The following is a 27,999-nucleotide window of genomic DNA, read 5'->3' as shown; positions in this document are numbered from 1 at the left end:
CGATACAAGTCTAAAAGTAATTGCTCTGAGGTAGCATACACTGGCATAAATAAAAAAAAGTCATTTGTATAGTTTTTATTGTAAACTAATAAATGCGTACCTATACACGTATTTAACTTTCGTTTACCGTTAAATTCTGACGTTTCATAGAAAATATAACAAATTGTAACAAAACAAAGTACTTATACAAAACAGTTGAACACTATCCACTCTTAACCCACTAATCCACATTAGGGCTGCATGGCGGATCTCCGTATCCCTTATTCCTGTAGTTGTCTATTAAAAAAAAATTACTTAGATATATAATGATGAAGTGTAAAGCTAAATGCTTGCTGTTATCTTGAAAACTCAGACATACCAAGTTAAAGAAAAAATGGGGATGATGATAGGTTTGAATATATTGATTTTTATGATTCATTCAATATCTACTATTTAATACGTAAAAAACAAAGATTATCTGGATGTTTGCAAAATAAATCTATACTAATAATATAAAGCTGAAGAGTTTGCGCGCTAATCTAAGGGAACTACCAGTCCGATTTGAAAAATCCTTTCAGTGTTAGATATCGAGGAAGACTAGAGTCTAATTTTATTCCCGTATTTCTACAGAAACGGGAACCACGCGGTTGAAACCGCAAAGCATCACGTAGTAAGATTATAAAATTTCAAAATCTATTTAAAATCTTTTATCGTAATTAGATGAAAATTCATACATTTTTAGCTTCCTTACATTAAACGTGACATTTTTCAATATTTGAACTATAAACATAAACGCACAAATGACAAAGATATTAGTAATTTTTTTTGAACGCCCATACAAATCTATGATCTGTGATCATTATGATCAACGACGTAATTAATTCGTGCTATTTTCTATGGGGCGTTTTTCAGGGCTCCGAGGCAGTGTCGCGAATATGAACCTTTAAATCCCTGTAGCTCCGAAAGTAATTATCGCAGATATTTTGTTAACAAAATTGCTTTACTATTAGCAAACTTTTAATATATATCTACTATTAAAAAAACTGTCATCATCCCTAATATGGTATAGATTCCTTATAACATAATTATGTCAATGATGTGGATATGATGCTGAGTCAGTTTGAATATCCATGATTCTTCTATTATAAATATCAATGACGCTGATATTACAAATAAACTTAAGTGTTTATGATTCTTCTATTATAAGTATCAATGATGCTGATTGATTATAAGTCAACTTAATATTTATGATGCTACTATTAACGTCAGTGATGCTGATATGATGATGATATTTACAATGTCTTAATTGCAGTTAAATTAACCAAATTTTTATATTAATATATTAGTGATCAGTATTTTTACCTCTCAATAATTTTAAACCTACCTTTTACCTTTATAAAGTAAGTAGTAGTAGGTATTTAATTTTTACTTTAATAAATTTATATAAAATAAAGATTTTCTTTCCAGTAATAATAATAATCAAAAATATAGGTGAAATCAATTTTCATTTACACTGATTTTTGGTTTTAATTTGATTTGACGAAACAAAAACATACTTAACAAATGTCAAATGTTTTTTTAAACCATCCATTTCAATAAACAATAAGATGTACCTACACAGAGGAGTCACGTGATTTTTAATTCCTTAAAATGCACATAACTGAAAAGCTGGGAGGTGCATGCCCCGGACCAGATTCGAATCTAGGCCCTCAGAATCAAAGGCAGAGGTCATATCCACTAGGCTCTCAGACCAATTATAGAAGGACCTGTATCGCACCCATAGTCACAAACAAAATTGTCTGTCATTTTCTGAAGAAAACGAGCTTAGATTTGGCATATATCTTATATTAAACTAGAAGTTTTTGCCTGTTTTTTACACCATTCAATTACACAAAAAGGTACTTTTATGGAGCTCTTTAACCGACGAACACGATTATAACTATGAAACATCGATTCTATAGACACAGTTTTTATAATCGCATTAGATCGTTGATCATATGCTTTGACAGCGTAACGTCTAGAAAGGCAGGTCCTATACAATAATTGGTCTGAGACTAGGCTATAACGTCTCACAATCAGTAGATTCATGTAACTACTATGTTATTTTCAGTCTTTTAGCTTGGAAGGTACATCTTGGTGTTTTATGAAATCCGTTGAATTTAATTTTATTTGTCTGTATTTTGTGTCCTTGAATCACTTTACTGCCAAGAATCATTTCTATGACAGCTGATGATATATACTATTTGGACTTCTTTAGTGACCGTCAACAACACTAAAACCACAGAATAGCAAAAAGTTTACCTACTTGATATATATCACTACAAAAAGTAAACACACAATGGAAAATCTCCTATTATAATAAAGACTTAAAACTACATAATATGCTGCGTCAGAATTCTACGGAATTATTAATATTACTGAAGTATCAAAAAAAATCAACCATAAATCACTTTTTTTTACATATTTTGATTAGTTTTTATTCCAGCAGTTCAGTCAGTTAGAACCCTGAAAATAAATTTTAATTATTATTATTTACATTATGATAATAATGAAAGAGCCGTGATAGCCCAGAGGATATAACCTGTGCCTCCGTTTCCGGAGAGTGTGGGTTCGAATCCGGTCCGGGGCATGCACCAACTTTTCAGTTGTGTGCATTTTAAGAAATTAAAATTCACGTGTCCCAAACGGTAAAGGAAAAAAAACGTGAAACCTGCATACCAGAGAATATTCTTGATTCTCTGCGTGTGTAAAGTCTGCCAATCTGCATTAGGCCAGCGTGTTGGACTATTGGCCTAACCACTCTTACTCTGAGAGGAGACTCAAGCTCAACAGCGAGCCGAATATGGGTTGATGATGATGATGACATAATGAAATTAATCACAGTTTGCAATATTAATCACAGTTGATTTTACTGTGCACTGGTAAACATAATTATGTTTGGTGATATAAAAAAATTAATTTAACCTTAGACCCCAACCCCGGCTGGGCCAATTGAGGTTTTCTTAATTGGTCCAGATCTGGCTGGTGGGAGGTTTCGGCCGTGGCTAGTGAACACCCTACCGGCCTACCGGCAAAGACGTACCACTAAGCAATTTAGCGTTCCGGTACATGTCGTGTAGGAACCGAAATGGGTGTGGATTTTCATCCTACGCCTAAATGATGATGATGATGATGATGATGATGATGATGATGATGATGATGATGATGATGATGATGATGATGATGATGATGATGATGATGATGATGATGATGATGATGATGATGATGATGATGATGATGATGATGATGATGATGATGATAACTATACACTTACCTTATTCATTTGTATCTTAAAATCTAAGATTGAGTCCAAAATGTATAGACATGGTGTCAGAGAAATCGTCAGGCTCTGATGTCTGTAACGTGTTTATGAAATTGTACAACATTTCTTTGTAATATCCACACATATCTGATTGGTGGGACACATTCTGAAAGAAAAACAGAATCATTATTATCATTAATTCAATTCAATTAATTTTTTTTATTTGCAAAATTTGTTACAAGTTCCTCAATTACAGGTAACATTTATTATTTATGTTATTGTAGAGCTCAGTTGTTTGTTAGGCAGCGTAGACACCGCCACAGAGTTAAGTGTTTCAAACTTTGACACGTCCTGTCAAAAAAAAATGTTATTAGTACAAATATAAAATTTTATAACTAAAATACTTACATTAATCCTTTCGATCAATAATGTCCCAGCTCCTAATATTCTCAAAAATTGTTCAGCCTTTATATTAGTCCGGACAATACCTATAAATGGAAATGATGGTAATAAGTAACTAGATTTTTTTTTTGTTTATTCTTTACAAGTTAGCCCTTGACTACAATCTCACCTGATGGTAAGTGATGATGCAGTCTAAGATGGAAGCGGGCTAACTTGTTAGGAGGATGAAAATCCACACCCCTTTCGGTTTCTACACGGCATCGTACCGGAACGCTAAATCGCTTGGCGGTACGTCTTTGCCGGTAGGGTGGCATAGTTGCCACCCTACCGGCCGCCAAGCGATTTGGCTGGTTTGGGCCAAACAAACCAGCCAGACCTGGACAAATTAAGAAAATCTCAATCTGCCCAGCCGGAGATCGAACCCAGGACCTCCGTTTTTGTAAATCCACCGCGCATACCACTGCGCCACGGAGGCCGTCAAAAAATGGAGTAACGAGAGGCAGTAGAATTAAAGGCTTCAACATACTACTCGCCAAATGCGTAGCTAACCTTGGCTTCGAAGTTGAGTAGTTGAGATTATAACATTAAAAAAAGTGATTCAAGATAGATTTGTTTTAAAAATCCGAAAAAAAAAACATAACTTGGTCACCATATTTAAAACTATTAAAATTAGTTTTAGACTATCCATTCATTACGGGTCATATATAGTAGACTAGCGGACGCCCGCGAATTCGTCTGCCCTTTGACCTCCCTAATCCGGCCCTATCGTAAAATCCGTTCTTAGCGGATACGTACTAACTATAAGTACTAACTGCCAAATTTCAAATTTATACGTGTCAATAGATTTTCGATATATCGTGATGAATGACCTTTCGCATTTATATATTAAGATTAGATTGTTTTTTTTGCGACTAAATATCGTAATTTCCATGAATTACGTGGCGCCTGGACCTGCCTCGATAGACGTTACCTGTACTCCTCTGTCAAAAGTATATGATCACGATCTAACGTGTTTACACAAACTCAGTCTATAAAATCGATGTTTCAATGTGTTAAAATTTCACGTGGATGTATCATATACACGTGGATGTATCATATACATTTTAAAATTTGTAGTTGTGTGTAGTGTAAGGACACAGGATATATTTATTGGTGTGAAATATTTTTGATGTGTGAGTTAACCTCGTCCCCTCGAAAACAACAGACAATTTTGTTGGTGAATTTGAGTATGGTACAAGTCCAAAGGTAATTGATCTGAGTATTCGCTCAAACTAAAAAGGAACAATGAAGTGCGGTGATATCGCCGCATTTAATTGAGGTGGCTTTTCTAAATACATAGGACATAGTTAACTTAATGAAAACTAGTTTGTGTCTACATATTCGATTAATTTCGATTGATTTCGCGAGTCGTTTATTGGGGCTATTATAAGTATTTTTGATTTAAATAATTGAAAAGTTTACCTTTACTGATTCTGTATCCACATAAACCTATTAGTTTATCAATGACCATGCTAACGTTTTTGCTCCAAGAGTAAAAGTCCCTCAAAGATTTGAGACCTTGTTGGAAGCAGTGCGGCAGCGGGGCAAAGTTGTTAACTTTAACACCCTGAAAAAACAATAACAATATAAAAGGCAAAAAACAAAAATAATATAAAGGGACCTTATAACTACTACTGATAAGGTCGCCTTTTGTATTGCATTTTATCCTTAGTTTTAAGATTTTGTATGTTCCATATACGTATTTGTTTTGTGCAATAAAGATATTAAAATAAAAAAAATATTGCTATCTTGGACTTTTTTGTTGATCTAAATATGAGTATATTGTTTTGCTATATAACTTTAAACACTAAGAGATTAAGCAGCATCTTCGATGAAGGCTCAGAAATGGCTTGACACTATAACAATTATCATCATATTTTAAAATTTTTGGACAACATTTTTATGTGGCATTGTAAAATACATACGCTATATTACATGTACAGGATATACCCATCTACCTTAAACCTTAAGGTAATATAGTAATACAAGTCCAAATGTAATTAGTCCGAGTGAAATACTCAAGATGTCATCCGCTGTCAGTGACGTTTCGTTTGAATGGCACTATTCAACAAAATACTCGACAATATCGATATACAGGGTGATTCGGACTTTAGTGCGGACATTTTTTTTCGTGGTTCTGTATCATTAATAGAACATAAATCTACAAACAGTTCGATACATTTTATGTAATTTTTTTTTTCAATTTATGTCTCAGAAATAACAAAATAATGGACACATTCCCAAACAAACTGCGCAACTGCTGGCGGCACTTTGTAAGACGCCGACAAAGAAATACCGGCAGTAGTCATATCGCTTCGGCTTCGGCTGACGGGGGTGGCAGGGGTGAGGGGATCGAAAAATCCCTGAGGACGCCTGCCGAATTGCCGATGGGCGACCAGTGACAGACAATCTGCCGTCGCTTGCGCATTTAAGTCGAATCATCCTTTAATGCAAAAGTTTGCGTAATAATAATCATCATTTGTATTTCATTATTCCAATCGAAAGTTTATAATTTTTATTATTACTACGCATTATTGATGGTCCTAAGCCGAATAAAGTATGAAGGAAAAATCGATTCTCAACTCAAAAGTGACGACCTTTAATTATTATAAAAAATAATAGGTACAAAAATAAACGTAGAAAGGTCAACGGCCCTCGGCGCGGGCGCTCGCTAACCTAGTACCTACCAGCTGATTTTGTAGTTGCCTATTACTGTGCTATTACTTAGTACAGCGATAGGGTGACCCTCAAATTCTGTTTAAATGTTTAAACTTTAGCTAACGATAACTTTGTTATTGTTGAGTTAAAAAAAAAAAGAAAAAATACGTGTTCATTAAATTTTGTTTATGTACAAAATATAAAAATATCCGTACTTGAAAAAATTTCTTCCTGTATGTTGTCAACATCGATATATGTTGTCAACTCGAAATCTTTATTTTTTCATGTTTTATTATTCAGGTAATGTTTCGATCGAGCCTACTGTACTGTACCCTTTGACGAAATTATTAATATAGATGTAAAGATTACCTGTAAAATATCGTTCACAAATTGTTCAATGATTTGCACAAAACAGACACTCCATTCGTCAAGTGTACTATTATTAATAACATCCTGCAAATGCGAATATGTTGTGCAAAATTCGTTCAATTCCTCTTCCATTTTCTCATAGTCTTCATTTATTTTGGACATTACATTAGCTGAAATAGTATAAGTTATGTTAATATCCTTGTTATCCATATGTAAGAAGAATAGTGAGATGACATCATCAAGGAGGGGATGACAAATTGTGCCAGCAAGTCTATACAGGGTGCTCGGGAGTTTTTCCCCCTTAACTTCAAGGTGTTGACGAGTCTACTTATAGGAGCCGAACAGCATATAATTTTTTTATGTTATATAAAAACTTTTCATGTTTACAAAGTAATTAAAATAATTCCGATTATCCATGTAACATACGCCTTTAGGTAAAATTAAAAGAAATATATTTTTATTCAAGATTACTTTTGACAAGAGCAACAACCTGTGGTGCAGTGATTTTCTTGATTACTTCCTGACCCTTGCACTTTCTGATAGTGCTATGGATGCAGCCTGTATTTTCATTTTTAAAAGAATATTTGCCATATCTTTTTTTTTTATAATTATGACCAATATTCTCATTTCCCTCCAATTAGTCGGAAAAGACTTAGGATGGGTACGACAATAGACCAACGGGGCGGGGATCGAACCTCCACCCCTCGGTGACGAGTCCAAACGCTCTTGCCGTTGAGCTATTGAGGCTTAAATCTGGCGTCGATATCGACAACATAGATTCAACTGGCACTCCGCACTTCACTAATTAGCTACTTCGTGTTATATATCAATGAATAAGTTTCGTCTATAATAAATAATTGCATAAGGGACACATTTTAAGATGTATTTACAAAATAAATAATATTCATTCCGAAAATAATATTCATTTTAAATTTAATTAATTTATGTATATATTTAATTAATTATCCTTAAAGAGTATAAGCCTAGAGTCAAGGGAAATACTCCCGAGCATCCTGTATAAGTCGCTGCGCGTTTCAATCGAGTTCGAGACGATTTTTGCGTAGTGACAACAAGGGATTTGCCCGTTTGGGAAGTCAATCTGCCTATTTTGTTATTGAGTTAAGTGTTGTAATATTCACACTTTTACACCAAGTTACTCATAAGTGAGTTTATTTGTTTATTTTCACGCACAATCAACTGATTTTAATGATTCTTTCACCAATGTGATGCTACATTATAAGCAAGTCACACGGGCTATAATTTATCGCTATATTTGACGGCCTCCGTGGCGCAGTGGTATGCGCGGTGGATTTACAAGACGGAGGTCCTGGGTTCGATCCCCGGCTGGACCGATTGAGGTTTTCTTAATTGGTCCAGGTCTGGCTGGTGGGAGGCTTCAGCCGTGGCTAGTTACCATCCTATCGACAAAGACGTACCGCCAAGCGATTTAGCATTCCGGCACGATGTCGTGTAGAAACGGAGAGAGTGTGGATTTCATCCTACTTCTAACGAGTTAACCCGCTTCCATTTTAGATTGCATCATCACTTACCATCAGATGAGATTGTAGTCAAGGGCTAACTTGTAGAGAATAAAAAAAAAGGAATGACAAGTGATACAGCATTTTAAAAAAACTTTCTGATTTCCTAATGTTATACAAGAGTTGTTTGAAATAAACGAATTTTAATATGAATTTGAACAATACTTACAGTCAACGCCAGCGTTGGATATATTGTCTTCAATTACTACAGTACTTTGAATTTCATTTGATTCAAAGCTTACAGTATTTTCATTTGTTTCAAAATTATGTTTCTGCTTTACAACAGCTGTATGTGGATTCTCTTCACTATTATTATTTTCATTTATAGATATATGACCTCCCAAATAACTATTTGAACAATCAGTTATTAGTCTATGGTTATGTCTATCAACATTTTGGTTGAATTTTGATCGAATGGATATACTCTCATGAGGTCTTGTGAGGTCAAAAGTATTTTCCTCATTTTGTGTTCCAAAAGATTTTGACATTGGCATATTCAAATTTTTTGCAACAGCGTTATTATTATTTTCATTTATATTATTTGCAATTGCTGTAATTGTGCATTTTTGAACACTGTTGCTAATAAGAAACTTATCAAAACGCTCTGTTTCTTGAAGGAACAAATTTTCTTTTTTCTCCATTAACGTGAGCTCACTTATATAATAAGAGGGTATGCCATTCAGTTTCGCAGCCTCACGCAAGAATTCCTTATCTGTGATAAACACCTGAAAAATATTCATAAAATCATATATAACAATATCTTAAACCCACAGATTAAAGAATAAGGCAGATAGAGCGCACAGAACACGGCAATGATGCAACCATTCCAAATACAAATTCAAAAATTCGACACAAACCGTCGCAGGCATAAGTAATTTTCAATATTATTATAAGAGAAAGGCGTCTTACGTTTATAATTATTTTAAAACCATTAACAAAAACTAAAAAAATGGACGGGAGTATTTTTTATAGGTAGTATAGTTATTGATTAATTATTAATGATATTAGTCTATTACGATATTCATTTACGTATTTGTAGTTAGTGTTAAATCTAGAAAACAAAATGAAAAAAGTTTGTATATGGTAGATATAGCCGTGATAGCTCAGTGGATATGACCTCTGCCTCCGATTCCGGAGGGTGTGGGTTCCAATCCGGTCCGGGGCATGCACCTCCAACTTTTCAGTTGTGTGCATTTTAAGAAATTAAATATCACGTATCTCAAACGGTGAAGGAAAACATCGTGAGGAAACCTGCATACCAGAGAATTATCTTAATACTCTGCGTGTGTGAAGTCTGCCAATCCGCATTAGGCCATCGTGGTGGACTATTGGCCTCATTCTGAGAGGAGACTCGAGCGCCGCAGTGAGTCGACTATGGGTTGATAATGTATATGGTAGATAGGAACATTATGCGAATGTCAAGGAGCTGCACGCTTGGCGTTTAGTTTTGTTTTTATGGGTTTCACTGACTTCACAGCGCGGCTTGTAAAGACTCATTCTGTACCATTCTTTATTCTGTGCTTTTAACCTAAATATTAAATTGCTTGGTCTGTTTATAAATGCCAAAGTAAGTCTGCCTGTTCTTTTCACTAAGCCGATTTTGATGAATTTTGGTAAAGAGATAAATTATACCTCGGAGTATAAAAGGTACTTTACGGCGAAAGTACATATAAATAGAAGGCGAAACAGGAATTGAGAGTTTGCAGGAAACTTATTTTTCAATATGCATTTATGCAAATTGTTGCATAAACCAACCAAGCAAAATTATTATACTGAAGATTAAATTTAGTCTATTACTCGCTGACAATGTAGCTTTCTTGATAGATTGGTTAAAGAATCTTTAAATTAGGTTAAGTTTCGGAGCAGTTTTGCTATAAACAAACAAAAAATATCTCTCGTCTTTATGCTTACTTTGGTAAAAAAAAAAAAAAAATTAGACTTATATTGGAAACTAAATTAATGTGTTACCTACCACATGATGTATTTTTGCTTCTATGCAAAACTTGAGAACTCTATCATTTATTGTAACATTTGTGAGTGGATATTCGTCTTGGTTATTTATTTCTGAAACAAAATATAATTTAAAATTAAATGCAAATTAATAAAAAGTACTTTACGATTTAATTGGCTGTCCTACCTAATGACAGAAAAAAATTCAAATTTTTTATAAAAAGATATATTTCTTTTTGATATTATTAATATAAGTTCGTCAAGATAAATAATAAGAGACCAGCTGGCCTATTCACTATTTTGGTCTTTATTATCAACCTATTAAAATAAACACCAAATCAATTGAGAATTGTCATCTACCTACTGTATGATATCCACCAGTAAGCACCGGATGACATTTGTTATATAGAATCTCAATTTTTATGTCAACTATAGCTTGGCAAGCTTTGAAATTCGTTCGTAACACTCCCGATAGTCCGCGCGGGCCGGGAGGGGGTAACGATGCCCCGCTCGCACGACTTCACACCCGCGTCCGTTCCCCCCCGTCGCCCGCATATCATGGGAGTGTCATTAACGAACTTGCCAATCTATAGCATACGTTAAAGCAAGTGAATTAGACTTTCCCGACTAGTTGGACGGGAATGGGAATATTGGTCATATTTAAAAAAGATATGGGAATATGAAAAAAAAATCTTAGATGGAAGCAAACTTGTTAGGAGTAGGATGAAATCCACACTACTTTCGGTTTGTACACGACATCGTACCGGAACGCTAAAACGCTTGGCGGTACGTCTTTGTCGGTAGGATGGTAACTAGCCACGGCCGGAGCCTTCCACCAGCCAGACCTGGACCAATTAAGAAAACCTCAACCAGCCCAGCCAGGGATCGAACCCAGGACCTCCGTCTTGTAAAACCACCGCGCATACCACTGCGCCACGGAGGCCGTCAAAACACGGACGCCCAACAACAACACAAACTTTAGCTCTATAAAATATACTCAGAGGCACAATTATCTGCCCACTTTAATATGACGCGAGTATATAAAAGTGGGCGGATAATTGTGCCTCAGAGTATATTAATATAGATAGTGTAGATTACAAGTTTCACGTGGTCCATAGTGTACATACCACATACAGCGTGTTTGGTCAGCCATTGAACGACTTCCTTTGCGACTGTCGCACGACTGTCTGTCAAAGATTGAAGCTTTTTCATCACAACTTCTGGGATCATCAGCATACAAGTTGGATCTGTAATAGTACATTATGATATAAGTACGGTAAGTTGAAAATCACAGCCGAGGCGATATTACAGCTCGAGCCAAAGGCGAGGAAGCAGAGGTAGTAATAAGGAAACACACTTTCTGAAAACGAATTTGCATCTTTGCCTGTTTTCCTTAAGATGATATTTTGATATGCTAGTAATTTTTGCACAGATAACGAAGCGCACACACCAGCGTTTGTTTTTTTTAGACAAATGCACCAAAAACAGCCAGTATTACAAATAAAGTATTTTTGTGATTTTGAATTCGGTTAAATTTTTTGTTAAAAGGATTTTATTATTATTTTTTATCTCACAAAGTTAATGTTGAGCACTTTTCTGATATAAAAACTCTTTGCCAAGATTTAAAATAGTACCGTTCGTTTTTAGACGGTTTTATATTACGACACATGTGCATTTTACTTTACATTACGGCACATGTGCGTAATCAGATACATTACGATATTGAAATTGGTGAAATAAGCGAAACTTTACGACCCTTACCTTCAGAGATAAAACTTCTTAAAAAATCAAAATCCTCCAGAAGAACCTCGACATCAGGAATTATATACCACTCTTTGATGAAGTATGATTTTGAGTGATTTCTTAGGTGTTTTATATCAACAAGATTCACCTGCAATTTAAACATACAGAACATTGAGAAACTGAAAAATCTTTGTTTTGAATGACACTTTATAGATGCAAAGCAACATTGCACGAAAATAATGGAAAATTCCTTCTCCATTATTTTAGGTACTATTTGTGTGTGTACTGCCTACCCCAGTTTAAAACCTTGTGCACACCACTGATGGCATGAAGTTTATGTTCTAAAAGTAACATACAAGTTGTTATTCAAGGCAAGTAACTCATCATTAAAAAAGTTCTTTAATTCTTTCATAAAGAAAAGTTTTTCTTCTTGAGCATACATTTCAAGTTACAGGCATTATAATAAAAAACAAGATTAGTAGAGTTGAATCTACTATTAATAATAAAAAAGTTCTAATACATGAATACATGAAGTTTCAAATTGGATTGATTTAAAGAATAAAAAAGCATAAAAAAAAATATCCTTTATGCAATGTGTTAGTTTTCTTTTTTGGAATATATGAACCTCTTCTTACTAGTAAGACATACTCCCATGCTGCCAAGCCAGAAATGCAGGTTTCCTCAACATTTAAATGCACTCTTATATTTAACGTGCGTTGATACATTACTTACTTGCCAGGCATGACCCAATGGGTACTGCCTAAACTCTTAGGTCAAACCAGGTCAAAACGCCATTCGAGACAGGCATTTCAGCAACCATGAAAAACCATGAAAATAAATTATTCAAAGTAGTTTGTCAACATCTGACAATCAAAAATGACTTGAATACAAAAAAATTAAAAAAGTAAGTAAAATAAGTTCAGTAGTTTTTGTACATTTCATTGCATAAACTTAATTATTAAATTTTGATGTAATATTTGAACCAACATACTAATATATTATTTAACATAGCGAATTAACCATGACGTTAAATCTAATCTAATATTAAAATCAATGCTACTTTATACTATAGTAAAAAAAAATAAACTTACTCTGGATCTATTTCTTTGAGGGCGAAGAATATCAATCTTCGTTTTCAATGACTTTGATAATTTTGTTGAAAACGGATTATTCTTTAACGGCTTGTATGTTGCTTTTTGTATTTTTGAACCAATTTTTTTGTTTTTTGATTGCAACTGTTTGGGTTGTTTCATTGTAAATAGACTGTTTGGCATCACTTTGTAGGTTGCTTGTATGTTTTCATTGAGATTGTCATTATTTATTGTGGGTGTACCAAAGTCGTTGGATTCTGTTTGAAAACATTTCCGTTGACCAAATGAAAATGTATTATTTGTTATTAGAGTTTTTGAATTATGTGTGTTGCCAATGTATCTGAAGTTTGTTGGAGATTGTTTTAGTTGATTATTTCCCCATTGTGGTAGTTTTGATGAAAAATTATTATTTGGCATGAGTTTATTTCCTAGTTGTCCATCAATATTTATTTTGTCACCCATTGCTTGTGCGGATAGTCGACATTGGTTTGGGAGTTTAGATAAGGGATTATTTATAGATTTAAATGCATTGTGTGCAACATCCATGAATACACAGTTTGAGTCACTCATTGGCACATCTGTGGATTCTGTGTGTAATTTTTCTTGTTGTATCCATTTATTATTTGGTGTTGACATATATCCTGTTTGCAAGTTGTTATGAAAGTTGTCAGTCATTGGTGAACAAATTACATTGGAGTTCATTTGTAATTGTTCATATTGTCTGGATGTAGGAATGTTACTTTGTATCTCCTCATATCTGGCTTGTGTGTTATTAAGTAAGTTATTGTCAGACATGGGTGAACTATCACTGTAGTTCATCTGTTGTTTGTGTTGTCTAGACATAAGAATATTATTTGGTATCTCGTCATATCTGGCTTGTGCGTTATTAATGAAGGTATTGTCAGACATGGGTGAACCATCACTGGAGTTCATCTGTCGTTTATGTAGTCTAGATGTAAGAATATTATTTGGCATCTGTTCATATCTGGCTTGTGCGTTAGTAATGAAGGTATTGTCAGCCATGGGTGAACTATCACTGGAGTTAATCTGTACTTCATCTTGTCTAGACGTAAGAATATTGTTTGGTAACTGTTCATATCTGGCATTATTAACAAAGGTATTTTCCGACATGGGTGAACCATCACTGGAGTTCATCTGTCGTTCATGTTGTCTAGACGTAAGAATATTATTTGGTCTCTGGTTCCATCTTGCCTGTGTATTATTAGCAAAGTTATTATTAGACATTGGTGAACTGTGATCACTGGTCCCCATCAATAGTTGTTCACTCTCTAGTGAGTTTGAATTATTGGGTATTTGATTATATTGTTTATCAGATGTGCCAATGACATTGGTAGCTTGATTATTAACTCTGGATCTCTTCTGTAGGTCTGTAGTTTGATCCTGTATGTTTGAACAAAAATAAATTTTTCATAGTAAAATGTACCTAATAATCCATAACTTAAGGCTCAAGTTTGAATAAAAGATTGTTGCACAAAGCAATTTGTGAGCCATAGTGCATCTAATCAGTCATGATGATGTGATGATGATGAGTATTGAGAACTGGTTCATGTTTTACTAGTTATTAGTACCTTCTAGTTGACTAAAAAATACTAAAAAATCAAATACTACATAATCACATCTGCAATGTGTATCAAATTTTGGTGTTCTGTAAATATAGTGCAGCTGTATGATTTTTGATGCATATTGTGACTTGTTATTTTGAATTAAGTAGTCTTAATACAAAATAACAAGTCAACCTATACTGCATTCAGGGCATATACTGCATGCAGGGATTCGCTGGATGCAGGTTGCTCAGTATCGTGATGTTTGGAAGTCCCTACAAAAAGCCTATGTCCTGCAGTGGATGTCCATCGGCTGAGATGATGATGATGATGATGATGTTGATGATGTAGATGATGATGATGCAACCTATACTACAGCCTTACTTGATGTGCACTGTTTAGAAAATGCATATCATTTTTTAAATTATATAAATTATGTATTGTTTGATAATAAAATGTTATTCAAAATACATTAACCATATCTAATTGTTCTAAGCTTATTAATCAAATTTATCTTCTTAAATTTAAGTACAAGTTAATTATAAATATTATTAGGTGTGAAATGACTAGTGATTTATACCCTCATTTTTAATTTGTTTGTTGGTAAGCAGTACACATCAAGTGGGGCTGTATTATAGGCAACTATTTTACCTACTGCACACTCAATGCAGACTTGCAGAGTGGTAATAATCTGTAATTTTACTTTGAATAGTTTTAATTAAAGTATACCTAACGGCAATCAGCGGATTTGCTCAGAATAGAGTGCACGGCGCGCGTTGAAATCGGTTATGTTTAAAACATTGCAAGTTAGTGAACTCGTCATTTTGACGCAATTCATGTTCCCATTGCAAATACAAATAAAATGAAACATGTGCGTCTCTGGACGCTCGACAAACTTACATCTGCTGCCTTAGGCGTGAGAGAAAGGGAAGCCAAACAGAGTAACGCGTTACGTAGCGGTTTACCCTCCCAAAGGACGTTATCACTACAAAAACCTTTCTAAAGTCTATTTCTAGCATACTGACCCAACTCCAAGCTTTTTCTCCATTCCTGATGTTGAAGTAATACATTTTCCCCGGAAACCTTTTCGAGGCGCACAAAATCCATCCACAACTATTTGGTTCCATTTTAGATTGTTCATTGTTCATTGTAGATATGGGAGTTTGTAACAGAGTTCTAATCTATTTATAGGTATCGAAGTCGGTGTTTTACAAGCAAAAGTTTTGTTTACTTCTATTTTTTTTTTTGAGAAAACATTTTCCCTATTTGCTGTTGCTCTTTTATCCACACAGTATTCTAAATCTGAGATTAAGATAGGGGGGAAAGTATCATTAGTTCTATGTGCTTGCCACGTTGAAAGCAAACTGCAAAGTTGTTTTAGCTGAATTAAAACGGCAAGATATAACTTGGATTTTAAACTTTAGGAATCTTTACAAAAATGTACCCGCAATATTTTTCAAGAAAAGTCACAGATGACAGAAAGATGGATTTTATATTTTTATAGTTCTTTAATTTAATCTGTGAGAAACTCAGACCACAGACGATGAATCTAGAGTCAGTCCATAGAATACACTGATTAAAGGGGATGGAGAATGTACCCAAATCTGGTAGGTATTTTACACAATGTCAACAAACAAAAACATATGACTCAGGGGTGCTCAACATTTTATTTACGAATATCGTCATGAAATAAAACTTCTTTTGTACACCAAATATTTTTTTTTGTGTTATATTCCTATACTTATCCTGTTATATATCAAACAGATATAGGTATGCAAAATCACTTGAAACTTTGGTACATATGAGCTTTTATTTGTACAAATACACTAGTTTGTGTTTTATTTGAAAATACCAAATAGTTATGATTTTCATCATCATCATCAGGTGCCCTCTTCAAACTGAAGTTTGGCGGACAGATGGAGAAAACTTTTCCGATCACTCGAAATATTTTTCAGCTAGCTGTAATTACTCTTGGTCGTCCTCGTGCCCTTTTTCCGACTATCTTGCCTTCTAAGATCAACCTAGGAAACTCGTAGAGGAGTTCTCTTTGCAGATGTCCGAAAAATACAACCTTCCGCCTCATTACAGTTTTCATAAGCTCGCGTTTGCAGTTTGCTTTCTCCAGCACTTATGATTTTACATGCATTCGAAGTTCGCATAATTATCGGCTCCCGCTAACAGTCGCGATATTGTACCTGACGTCATCACCCGACACTTGCACGGCCCGTGCAGGCAATTTCGTACTTCTGCCTTGCCTACTGACGAACTAATGGATAGAATTGACAAATTCTTTTTGTGTTGAAAAGCCCATTTATCGAGGAAGACTAAGCTATAAAACATACGCTACGACCAATAACCTCAACCTCAACCATCAGCTTTTCACAAACCTCGCAGGATTCGTTGATTTTTTCGGGATAAAAAGTAGGCGTCTTCGTTTTAAATTTTAATCAAATCAGTTTAGTAGTAGCGGCATTAAAGAGTAAGAAATATTCCACGGAAACCATGAATTTTACTGGGATAAAAAGTAGCCTATACATTAGTCCAGACTGTAATCTATTCAAAATTTCAGCTAATTCGGTACAGTAGTAAAAAAAGCGTAACTAGCAAAAACCATGAATTTTTCGGGATAACTAATTTATCTAATGTTAATCCAAGGTATTATCTATTTGTTATTCTCTAAACCGATTTAGAAAAGTAACAATCATCAATACAAACTTTTGCGTAATGTCTGGCGTAATTTTGGTTCTGATTGGACCGAACGTGTGCGACGGTACAAACAAAAATGTATACAAGCGCTGCATTCCGCATGACGTCATTAAGTTTCCGTATTCCGTATGGTCTCCCCGAACGCAAGGGCTGGCATTCGATACGTACGCGCTGGATTTGTTTCGTTTGTCGGAACAAAATCGTACGCGTGCGTCAGTTAATGTATTTTTATATTGATTTAGTGTATTCGGTTGTCCCTTTGACACCTATGGTTGTCCGAACACGAAAAACGCATTTATAAAAGTCATACGGAAAGAAAAAAGGGTAATTCATCTGAGCATGTCAACGTTGTAGCCAAAGAGAATATAAACACTAGTAACGTAGTATTATTAATCTGTGGACTGTGCATGTCAAGTCAACGTGTGTGGTTTGTGGTCGACGTTTGTGGTATATACTCTTTGATTTAGTATCTATTAATCTGTGGTTTAGTTTTAGTCTGTTGTTGTTCACAGATTATTAGTTGTTGTTTAATTGTCAAAACTTAAAGGTTTTTCATTCATTCTCTTCTCATTTTGTGGATTTTTGTATGATATTTGTTTTGTTTGTTTGCGACTTTGCGTTTTGCAAAGCAATTATCAAAAATAAAATAAATTAAAAACACATCGTAACCAGTTTAGTATTTAAATATAAAAAATAGTTTTTTTAGATAAAACAGCTAACGTATAAAATGGGTGATAAGAAATCTAAACAGAGTGTAAGTAAATAGTTAAAGTAAAATTCTTACAAACGTACAATTATTTTAATAAATAACTAGTGCACAGTAAAACTATGGTTAGGCATAATTTCAATATATATATATATTGTTTATTAGATAAAATAAATATGACAACATTTTTTACTTTATTTTGTTTTGTAGAAAGCGGATATTGCTAAACAATTTGATCTGCCCGAGAGGCAATCGAAGATTACTTCGTTGTTAAACCAAGCTGGGCAGGCGTACTGTATTTGCCGTTCTTCCGACAGTTCGCGGTTCATGATGTAAGTATTGATTACAGAATATGGAACACTAAAGCCAACACTTGAGCAATAGAAAGACTAAGCGGGCGGGGCCCTCGTAGCCTCATATATGCAGACTAGTGGCGTGCACAAGATTTTTAACTAGGGTAGGCACTATATGCAAAAATAATACAACATGAAAAATTCCTCCTCCAATAAAGGTTCATAGTTAATCCTCAGGGTATGCAGTGTGTTTATGCATCTATAAATTGCACGACACTGATGCAGATATACGCTTATGTTAAATACTAAGTTTGTATTATAAGAAAATGCACTTTAATCATGGTTACATAGAATAAACTTTAGTTAGTACTAAAGCACCGTTGCCTTGCAACTAAACAAGTTAAGTAAACTATCTAAACAAGTTAGGTATTATAAGAAAATGCACTTTAATCATGGTTACATAGAATAAACTTTAGTTAGTACTAAAGCACCGTTGCCTTGCAACTAAACAAGTTAAGTAAATTATCTAAACAAGTTAGGTATTATAAGAAAATGCACTTTAATCATGGTTACATAGAATAAACTTTAGTTAGTACTAAAGCACCGTTGCCTTGCAACTAAACAAGTTAAGTAAATTATCTAAACAAGTTAGGTATTATAAGAAAATGCACTTTAATCATGGTTACATAGAATAAACTTTAATTAGTACTAAAGCACCTTGTTTACAACACAAGTTAAGTACTAACTACAGTTTCTATCTACTCGACCAATCACTGAATCAGAAATTGGATTTGTTGAGCACCCAAAGTAGAACACAGTATTAATATAACATAGATTTATACTTAGATCAATAACCCATCCTTGTTCTTTATTGGTAAATAATTTTAAACTCATTGGTAAGAAAAATGCTCTCTGTTGAAGTGTAGTTTTTTTATATGACATTGGGTATGCTGTGGACATATTTATGATCTGCAAATCATTGGATAAAACAGATTTAATTCACAACATTTTTAAAAGGATATTTTTGGCTTTTTCAACTTATTTACTGAAACAAGTTCAACAAGTTCTTTCATCATCAGATAATACATTATATCGAAAATACATTTCATGCGAGTATATAGGCATAAAGTATATAGTGTATGTGGGAAAACCACAGGGACTATACAGGTGAAACTGCTGTGCATGTGGTAGCATTATATAAATATATTTATCTTACAGAGCTTGTGATTCCTGTGAAGAATGGTATCATGGTGATTGCATAAATATATCAGAGAGGGAAGCTAAATATATTAAGAATTATTTTTGTGATCGCTGTCGGGAGGAAGATCCAACACTAAAGACAAGGTTTAGGCCACAGAAGAGGGAAAATGATGTTGACTCAGGTAGACTAAATATGCTTATCTTATTCATATTGAAGTGTTTTACAGATAGCATGGATACAGTCTGTTGTCTGTATGACATTCATAATAAATATTATTATCGTGAATCGCGGCAATTTGAATTTGAATTTAAGGCAATAAATACTACAATATGAACAGAAAATTAATGCCAAAAATAATGAAAATATCTTTGATAGATGTTATCTTTATGGCCTGTCTTTTCTATATTAACTTAGTTGTTGGCTTGATGCATAAGTGAGCCAAATATCTATGATTAGTTTTGTATTAAAACCTACTAATACAGTGCAGTCTAAAACTTAGGCATAGTAAAGGTCAGGGCTATAAAATATTATCATTCAAGGCATTTATTTTAAATCTTCAGAATGGCTTCCATGACACAAACTGTATTGTGCAACTTTAAACTGATGATTCATTAAACAAAGACAATAGAATTAAATGAATTAATTACTGAAATAAATAAAATGGTCAATTAGCATATAAACAGATGAGCTTCAACCTTTTTTGTATTAGTACTTAAATGATGATTAGTAATATTTTTACTTTGTGTTTTTCATCAATTGATATTCTATGTGTAGGAAGGGATGATAGAAAGAAGAAACGTAAGGAAAAAGATCACGCGGAGAACAAATCATCAAAGAGACCAGCTAAAGATGGTTGTGGAGAGTGCGCTGGTTGCTTGCAGATACATGACTGTGGCCAGTAAGTTAAATTACTATCCTTAAACTGATATTTTGACTATGAACCAGTAGGCCAAACAAGGCCGCTCATGACAATATCATGATATCATACGAAGACAAATCGACCAATAGCAGCCAAACCGGAAAATCACTCTTCTTTCATCCCAATGAAAGAAAGTGTTATATTCTCGGTTTGGTGCTATTGGTCGATTTGACTTCATATGATAATATCCTGTCATGTTTGGACTACAGGACTTGGGCAATGGTTAATATTGAGACAAATTCACCATGTGACAGAGAGAAAAGTTCGGGGGGGCAGAGCCCTGACACGAATATCTTACAGACTAATTACGGAAAACAATTTATAATAATGAAGAAATCTATGAACTCTCTTCAAATAAATTAACAGTGCATAATCTTATTTCCACCAAACCTTGATCTTCTTCATAAATCCCTTGTATATTTTATTGATGAAATTTGTTCAGTAGTTTCTGAGATTATTGCAGACAGATAAACAGACATGGCGGGAATCTTATTTATTTTTATGGTTATAATGAATATCTTTGTGTTTCAGTTGTGATGCCTGTGAAGACATGTTTAAGTATGGAGGCAGCAACAAGCTCAAACAGAGGTGCCGTCAACGACTATGCGTCAAGAGCAAGAAAGCCTCCAGGCTGTCAAGGTATCCTAAATTTTATGCCTTTTTATTGCCTAGATATATTTTATGATCTTTCCCAATTATTGCCTTGACACCATAGCGCAAACATTACCTTGGAAAGTGATTGAAGAGTATTAACTTGAGCAGTCAAGTATTCTTTGTATGAAACTCCTTACTGTAAACACACACTAATTGTGAATGTAACATAATAGCTTTGTCTTGGGACAAGCTAAAGGTTCAATTTACACATGCCTATTTCTTTTCATATTAGAGCTTGTTTCTTAGTGCACACAATTGATCTCTTGTTCGGTGACCCCAGTCTCACAGACCGGTTATCTTTTTAAAATCACCTTGTCTTACACGTCACCATTGGTGTGCTCATTTTGGCTGGGTACGCTTGATTACGATATGATACGACACAATGATATCAATAAAATGAGCTATATCTTATATAATGATTTGTTTATTTTGCTGTCATCCACGAAAAGCCGACGAACCCATGCAACCCAAGATGTCAACATCTCCTGAGGATGCTCCGGTTTCGGGGTGAAACGTACGTAGAGTGTATTTTGTCGGACCTGGGGTTCGTCGGCTTTTCGCGGATGATAGCAAAATAAATAAATCATTATATAATCATGATGAACTTCCGCAAAGTAACGCCTGCTTCTATCCAATATCTAAGCTATATCTCTTATATGGGAAGGTTGTAGCAAGTGGTAGAATGTGGTCTATGCTTACGCCTATTGCAGTGAGGCGTGATGATTTTTTTTTTTTTTTCGTGTTGAGTCAGTGCCGATGGCTCCATGTGGGACCACTACGGCGTCACCGGGAGGTTTGGGCGAGCGCAGAAGCATCGCCTGATGAGACCCGAAGGCTGAAATAAAGATAGAGGACGGAACGGCTCTCTAAGGGCGTCTCCTATGAGACTCGGACCTCGGCTTAGAGGGCCATTCGGGAAGGTGTAACCGTGACCTGAGTGAATCAGTCCGGACGCCCCCGAGATCGTGAGTTAGAAAGCCCACGTCCGGGTGACGTCAGATATCGGGGACCTCGTCTTCGCCGGCGAAGACGCTGTGTCTGTGCGGTCGTCATGTCATCGTCTGGATCGTAAAGGACGTTTTTGGGACGCCTCTGCTTGAAGTTAGCGTTAAGATTGGGAGTGTAGTTGCAGGCCTCAACCACTAGTTGGTTGGGATGGATGGCTGCTCTGTCGAAATAGTTTCGAGAGAGCTGTTTCATGTAACTAGTGCGTGATGAAGTGAATGTACTAACCTATCAATTGTATTGCCAGTAGCAACCGCATAAAGAAGAAGCACCACGAGCGCGAAGTGTACGAGCCCGAGGAGTCCATCTCGCACCTGCAGACGGCGGAGCCACGCCAGTGCTACGGGCCGCAGTGTACGCGCGCTGCGCAGTACGGCTCCAAGTACTGCTCCGAGGACTGCGGCATGAGGCTCGCCACGGCCAGGATATATCAGGCGAGTTTCTTTGGGTGATGCAGATACGGCCAGGATATATCAGGTGAGCATAGCTGGGCACCGTTAATCAAATAGTTTAACTTCGTTAATCGTTAATCCGCTGCAGAAAAAATTAGCTTCGTTAAATGTTAAACCGTTACATTCCGGAAGAATTAACGAAAGTTACCGTTAATCGTTTATCCATTAACACATTAACATGACTGTGTAATATTACATTTTTATATCATTGTATGAGATCACCATTAGAAAAATAAGCATAAGCACCGGGGAAAAGTGCCATAATTTGTTTTTTGTTGATTTTATCTATATTTAACATAAATGTAGTAATTTGTTGATTTCTTTGAAGAAAAAACCGAACCTCTGAACCTGTTTTTCGCGTCGCGCGGTAAATAGTAGGCATTGGATTAACGATTAATGGACTTCTGCATATTAACGGAAGTAAACGTGTCCATGATAACATTTTTAAAAATTAACTTAAAAGTTAATCCGTTAATCAAAATGTTAACTTCGTTAATTAACGATTAACGGATTAACGAGTTAATGCCCAGCTATGTAGGTGAGGTTCTTTAGCAGCAGTATTACACACACTGTCTGTCAAGACTCTTTTTATGAATAAATCGTTGACGAGTTCCAGCGTCTGTGTTTCGGCTTCATCATCAGATCAACTCCAGATCTCATAAAATTGTAGTAATTTAAAATACCTTATGGAAACACTAACAAACGCACTAGCCGTCTCTACAATTTTCGAAACCTCCCCTCAATTTCTCCAAGATGCCATCATCAGATCCTGACATGAAAAAAATGGGACCACCCTGGACACAAACCCTTCAAAATAAAAAAAGAATTTTCAAAATCGGTCCAGAAATTACGGAATTATCGCTGGACATACATAAAAAAAAAACATACATACAGTCGAACGTAGAACCTCCTCCTTTTTGGAAGTCGGTTAGAAACTGAAATTCCTCGCAGGTGTTGCCACAAAGGATACAGGAGTGGTCGCTGGCGACGTGTGTGGCGGAGCAGCAGAACCGCAAGGCGCTGGAGACGGTGCGCAGCAGCCTGGCGCGTGCGCAGGCGGCTCTGCGCGCGCTGGACAAGCAGCACGGCGAGCTGGACAAGCTGCTGGCGCGCGCCCAGCATGCTACTATAGTGCACAGTGATGACAAGGTGAGACACAAGGCGCTGGAGACGGTGCGCAGCAGCCTGGCGCGTGCGCAGGCGGCTCTGCGCGCGCTGGACAAGCAGCACGGCGAGCTGGACAAGCTGCTGGCGCGCGCCCAGCATGCTACTATAGTGCACAGTGATGACAAGGTGAGACACAAGGCGCTGGAGACGGTGCGCAGCAGCCTGGCGCGTGCGCAGGCGGCTCTGCGCGCGCTGGACAAGCAGCACGGGGAGCTGGACAAGCTGCTGGCGCGCGCCCAGCATGCTACTATAGTGCACAGTGATGACAAGGTGAGACACAAGGCGCTGGAGACGGTGCGCAGCAGCCTGGCGCGTGCGCAGGCGGCTCTGCGCGCGCTGGACAAGCAGCACGGGGAGCTGGACAAGTTGCTGGCGCGCGCCCAGCATGCTACTATAGTGCACAGTGATGACAAGGTGAGACACAAGGCGCTGGAGACGGTGCGCAGCAGCCTGGCGCGTGCGCAGGCGGCTCTGCGCGCGCTGGACAAGCAGCACGGGGAGCTGGACAAGCTGCTGGCGCGCGCCCAGCATGCTACTATAGTGCACAGTGATGACAAGGTGAGACACAAGGCGCTGGAGACGGTGCGCAGCAGCCTGGCGCGTGCGCAGGCGGCTCTGCGCGCGCTGGACAAGCAGCACGGCGAGCTGGACAAGCTGCTGGCGCGCGCCCAGCATGCTACTATAGTGCACAGTGATGAGAAGGTGATGAGTCGTGATAGCCCAGTGGATATAACCTCTGCCTCCGATTCCAGAGGGTATGGGTTCGAATCCAGTCCAGGGCATGCGCCACGAACTTTTTGTTGAGTGCATTTTAAAAAATTGAATATCACGTGTCTCAAACGGTGAAGGAGAAACATCGTGATGAAACCTGTATATCATATGGGTTTTTCAGTTGTGTGCATTTTAAGAAATTAATTGTCTCAAATGGTAAAGGAGAAACATCATGATGTAACCAGAGAAATATCTTAATTCTCTGCGTGTGTGAAGTCTACCAATCCGCATTGGGCCAGCGTGGTGGACTATTGGCCTAATCCCTTTCATTCTGAGAGGTGACTCGAGCTCAGTGAACCGAATATGTGTGGATAATGATGATGAGAGTTGAGGCACAAGGCGCTGGAGACTGTGCGCAGTATTATTCTACCTTCGACGGTTTCTTAATCTGGGTTTAAGGATCTGTCGAGAAGAAATAATTAAATAAATAAAATATATACTTAAACAATACACATCACTATCTAGCCCCAAAGTAAGCATACAGAGTAGCTTGTGTTATGGGTGCTAAGATAGTTGATATTATAATATTAATATACAATTATATACTACATATAAATACTTATATAATATATAAATACACACAGACACTGGAAAACACCCATGCTCATCACACAAATATTTTCCAGTTGTGGGAATCGAACCCACGGCCGTGGATGCAGAAAGCAGGGTCACTACCCACTGCGCCACGCGGCCGTCAAAATTAGAATAGGGGTTGTGGAACAGCGTTTAATAGTTGTTTGTCATTCGCAGGAGGCGGACGACGAGACGTCCATGTACTGCATCACGTGCGGTCACGAGATCCACTCGCGCACGGCGGTGAAGCACATGGAGAAGTGCTTCGTGAAGTACGAGGCGCAGGCGTCCTTCGGCAGCCGGCACCGCACGCGCATCGACGGCCAGAGCATGTTCTGCGACTTCTACAACCCCGTCAACGCCACCTACTGCAAGCGGCTTAGGGTATGTTGAACATTGTCATCTATACTTTCTCTCTCTCATTATTCCTGCAATCTGTCGTGAGACATTTAGCTGGATTTTAAGTATTTATATCTTATACTTATATACTTATGCCATACTCGATGTGCATTGTTTACCAACAAACAAATTAGAAATGACTTCTTCTTCTTCTTTCCTGGGTCTTTTCCACAAATCAAATTTTAATTTCAAATTCTCGACCAAGATTTCCTTTGTGCATTTTCCTACATCTTGAAAAAATAGAATTCAGCTTTTTTTAAATAATTGGTTTTAAAAATGCGAAAATTTCGATTCAATATTTTTTGTTTTGTGACTCATATCGAATTTAATTTAAACAATATTAATTTTGCATACATGGAATAAGGGTCCGAAATATATCGATATTAATTAATAAAACTTTACGGATTTCTTATAAAACTTAATTTAAAAATCATGTTTTTTTTTTGAAATTTTCCTAACGTCATAAACGCTATCGTCCATTTAGTGACGTCACAGGGTTACTAGATGTACTTAACATCATACTGAATGTTGTTAACTAATATTTTTGTCTAATGCTACGTTTGTAAGAGATTTGTTATAGTGACGTCATGAAACAGTTGAAATATAGAAATATATATCATGGCCGACAGGCGTTTTGGCTCGTATTGTCAAAAACATATTGTAAAACAAAAATTTTCATGTAAGTGTTTCAATAAAATATGATAAAATTGTTTTCAAACCAGTAGAACTATAATGAACTACCCATGACCATTAAAAAAAACTGTCAATTAGCTTATTATTAAGGTCTTTTACATTTTTTTACGATGACAACTACGACGACTTTGCACTTTCAAATCAGATAATTACGATTTATCCAGGTGATGTGTCCAGAACATTTCAAGGATCCCAAAGTGAGCGACACAGACGTATGCGGATGTCCGCTAGTGCGGAATGTGTTCGAGGCGACGGGCGACTTCTGTCGCGCGCCCAAGAAGTCCTGCCTCAAGCACTACCAGTGGGAGAAGTTGCGGCGCGCTGAGATCGACATGGAGCGCGTGCGCCAGTGGCTGCGCCTGGATGAGCTGGTCGAGCAGGAGAGGAACATCCGGCTTGCTATGGCTTCCAGGTATGGTCAACATTTTTTGTATAACATGGTGCGTTCTATCGTATGCTCAAAGGTCGAACAACAGTACCAAAGCAGGAGAGAAACATGAGGTCTGCTATGGCTTCCAGGTGTGATCAACATTCTTTTTGTATAACATGATGAGTTCTATCGCACGCTCAAAAGTCGAACAACAGTACCAAAGCAAGAGAGGAACATCCGGCTTTCTATGGCTTCCAGGTATGATCAACATTTTTGTATAACATGGTGAATTTTATCGCACACTCAAAGGTCGAACTACACAGTACCAAAGCAGACGAACATCAGGTCTGCTATGGCTTCCAGGTATAATCAATGTTTTGTTTTTATTATTCAAATTTATTAAATAATAATATTCAAAATGGCGGTCGATCCTACACCACCTCATACGAAAATCGTCGAATCCCTTTCATATAGTTAAAATTTACTAAAGGTATATTTTCTGAGAAAATCACGATTATACAATAAACGTAATGATTTAGAAATATTTATTCGAATACTTTTCCAAATCCTACTTATATAACATTTAATGCGACTGGCACGATTAAATATAACGAACCAAGGCGGGTGAGTATTCTTTTTTATTTTCACCATCTAACAATGTTTCTCCTTTACAGAGCGGGTGTACTGGGATTGATGCTACACTCGACATACAACCACGAGGTAATGGAACGTATCACGAAGGCCAATGAGAATGGAAAAAAGGAGACTTCGTAAGACAGAAGCTAAAGAATGCATGCAACGCGTCGAAACCTACCCTTAAGGCTCAGAATTATACAGGGTGCTCGGGAGTATTTCCCATAACTTCAAGGTGTTGACGAGTTCACTTATAGGCACCGAACTGTATAACTAATATATAGCCGACGCCCGCGACTTCGTCCGCGTTAAACTCGATGTAAGCTTTCAACTACCCCTATCTGAAAATAAATGCGTTTAAATGTAGTATAAAAAATTCAAGATTTTTAAATAAGAAAATGGTTGTTGTGCCTCTCTCGACATAGATAGGTAGGTATAGTGTGTCGCGGACTTTTTTGTAGATATTTATAAGATCTACAATTAATTAGAACATTTTATGATTCTATCGTTTATAGTTTAGACAACGTAAGCACATTAAGTAACTTTTCTGGTTGATTTTTACACCTTGTGTCAGAAAACCCCAAATATCTTACGGAACCCTGTTTTTTTCAAAATAAAATTTAGCCTATGTTACTTGTGGATAATGTAGCTTTCGAATGGTGAAAGAATTTTTAAAATCGGTCCAGTAGTTTTTGAGCCTATTCATTACAATCAAACAAACAAACAATACAAACAAATTTTTCCTCTTTATAATATTAATAATCTTTATAAAAAATGTTTTCATATAAATTAATTCAAATATCCGACTATCCATGTTTCACACGC

At 36.4% G+C, this 27,999-nt stretch overlaps 2 protein-coding genes across 3 annotated transcripts; one reads left to right on the top strand and one right to left on the bottom strand.

Moving 5' to 3' along the window:
- Positions 1–60: 60 nt before the first annotated feature.
- On the bottom strand, positions 61–17,519 carry LOC112058370 (beclin-1-like protein A). Of its 2 annotated transcripts, none has more exons than XM_024099148.2 (11): positions 15,658–17,519; positions 13,071–14,471; positions 11,998–12,127; positions 11,364–11,483; positions 10,259–10,350; positions 8,456–9,011; positions 6,749–6,918; positions 5,144–5,288; positions 3,689–3,768; positions 3,293–3,446; positions 61–2,484 (listed from the first exon to the last, which is right to left on the bottom strand). In XM_024099148.2, exons 1-10 carry the CDS (start codon positions 15,778–15,780, stop codon positions 3,309–3,311), a joined length of 2,955 nt encoding a protein of 984 aa, XP_023954916.2. In that variant the 5' UTR covers positions 15,781–17,519; the 3' UTR covers positions 61–2,484; positions 3,293–3,308. The 2 variants fall into 2 exon arrangements, with proteins under 2 accessions (XP_023954916.2, XP_023954917.2); XM_024099149.2 differs by having other exon boundaries at positions 61–276.
- Positions 17,520–17,889: 370 nt separating this feature from the next.
- On the top strand, positions 17,890–27,412 carry LOC112058369 (CXXC-type zinc finger protein 1). The gene is made up of 10 exons (XM_052888150.1): positions 17,890–18,092; positions 18,255–18,376; positions 19,556–19,719; positions 20,313–20,436; positions 20,989–21,096; positions 22,364–22,550; positions 23,520–23,717; positions 25,257–25,463; positions 26,336–26,583; positions 27,216–27,412. Exons 1-10 carry the CDS (start codon positions 18,066–18,068, stop codon positions 27,313–27,315), a joined length of 1,485 nt encoding a protein of 494 aa, XP_052744110.1. The 5' UTR covers positions 17,890–18,065; the 3' UTR covers positions 27,316–27,412.
- Positions 27,413–27,999: the final 587 nt, after the last annotated feature.

The sequence above is a fragment of the Bicyclus anynana genome, chromosome 21 (assembly GCF_947172395.1).
Source record: "Bicyclus anynana chromosome 21, ilBicAnyn1.1, whole genome shotgun sequence".
In the NCBI taxonomy this organism is placed as follows: domain Eukaryota; kingdom Metazoa; phylum Arthropoda; class Insecta; order Lepidoptera; family Nymphalidae; genus Bicyclus; species Bicyclus anynana.
The sequence above is the reverse complement of the archived record's forward strand: the minus strand, read 5'-3'. Positions and strand labels throughout refer to the sequence as shown.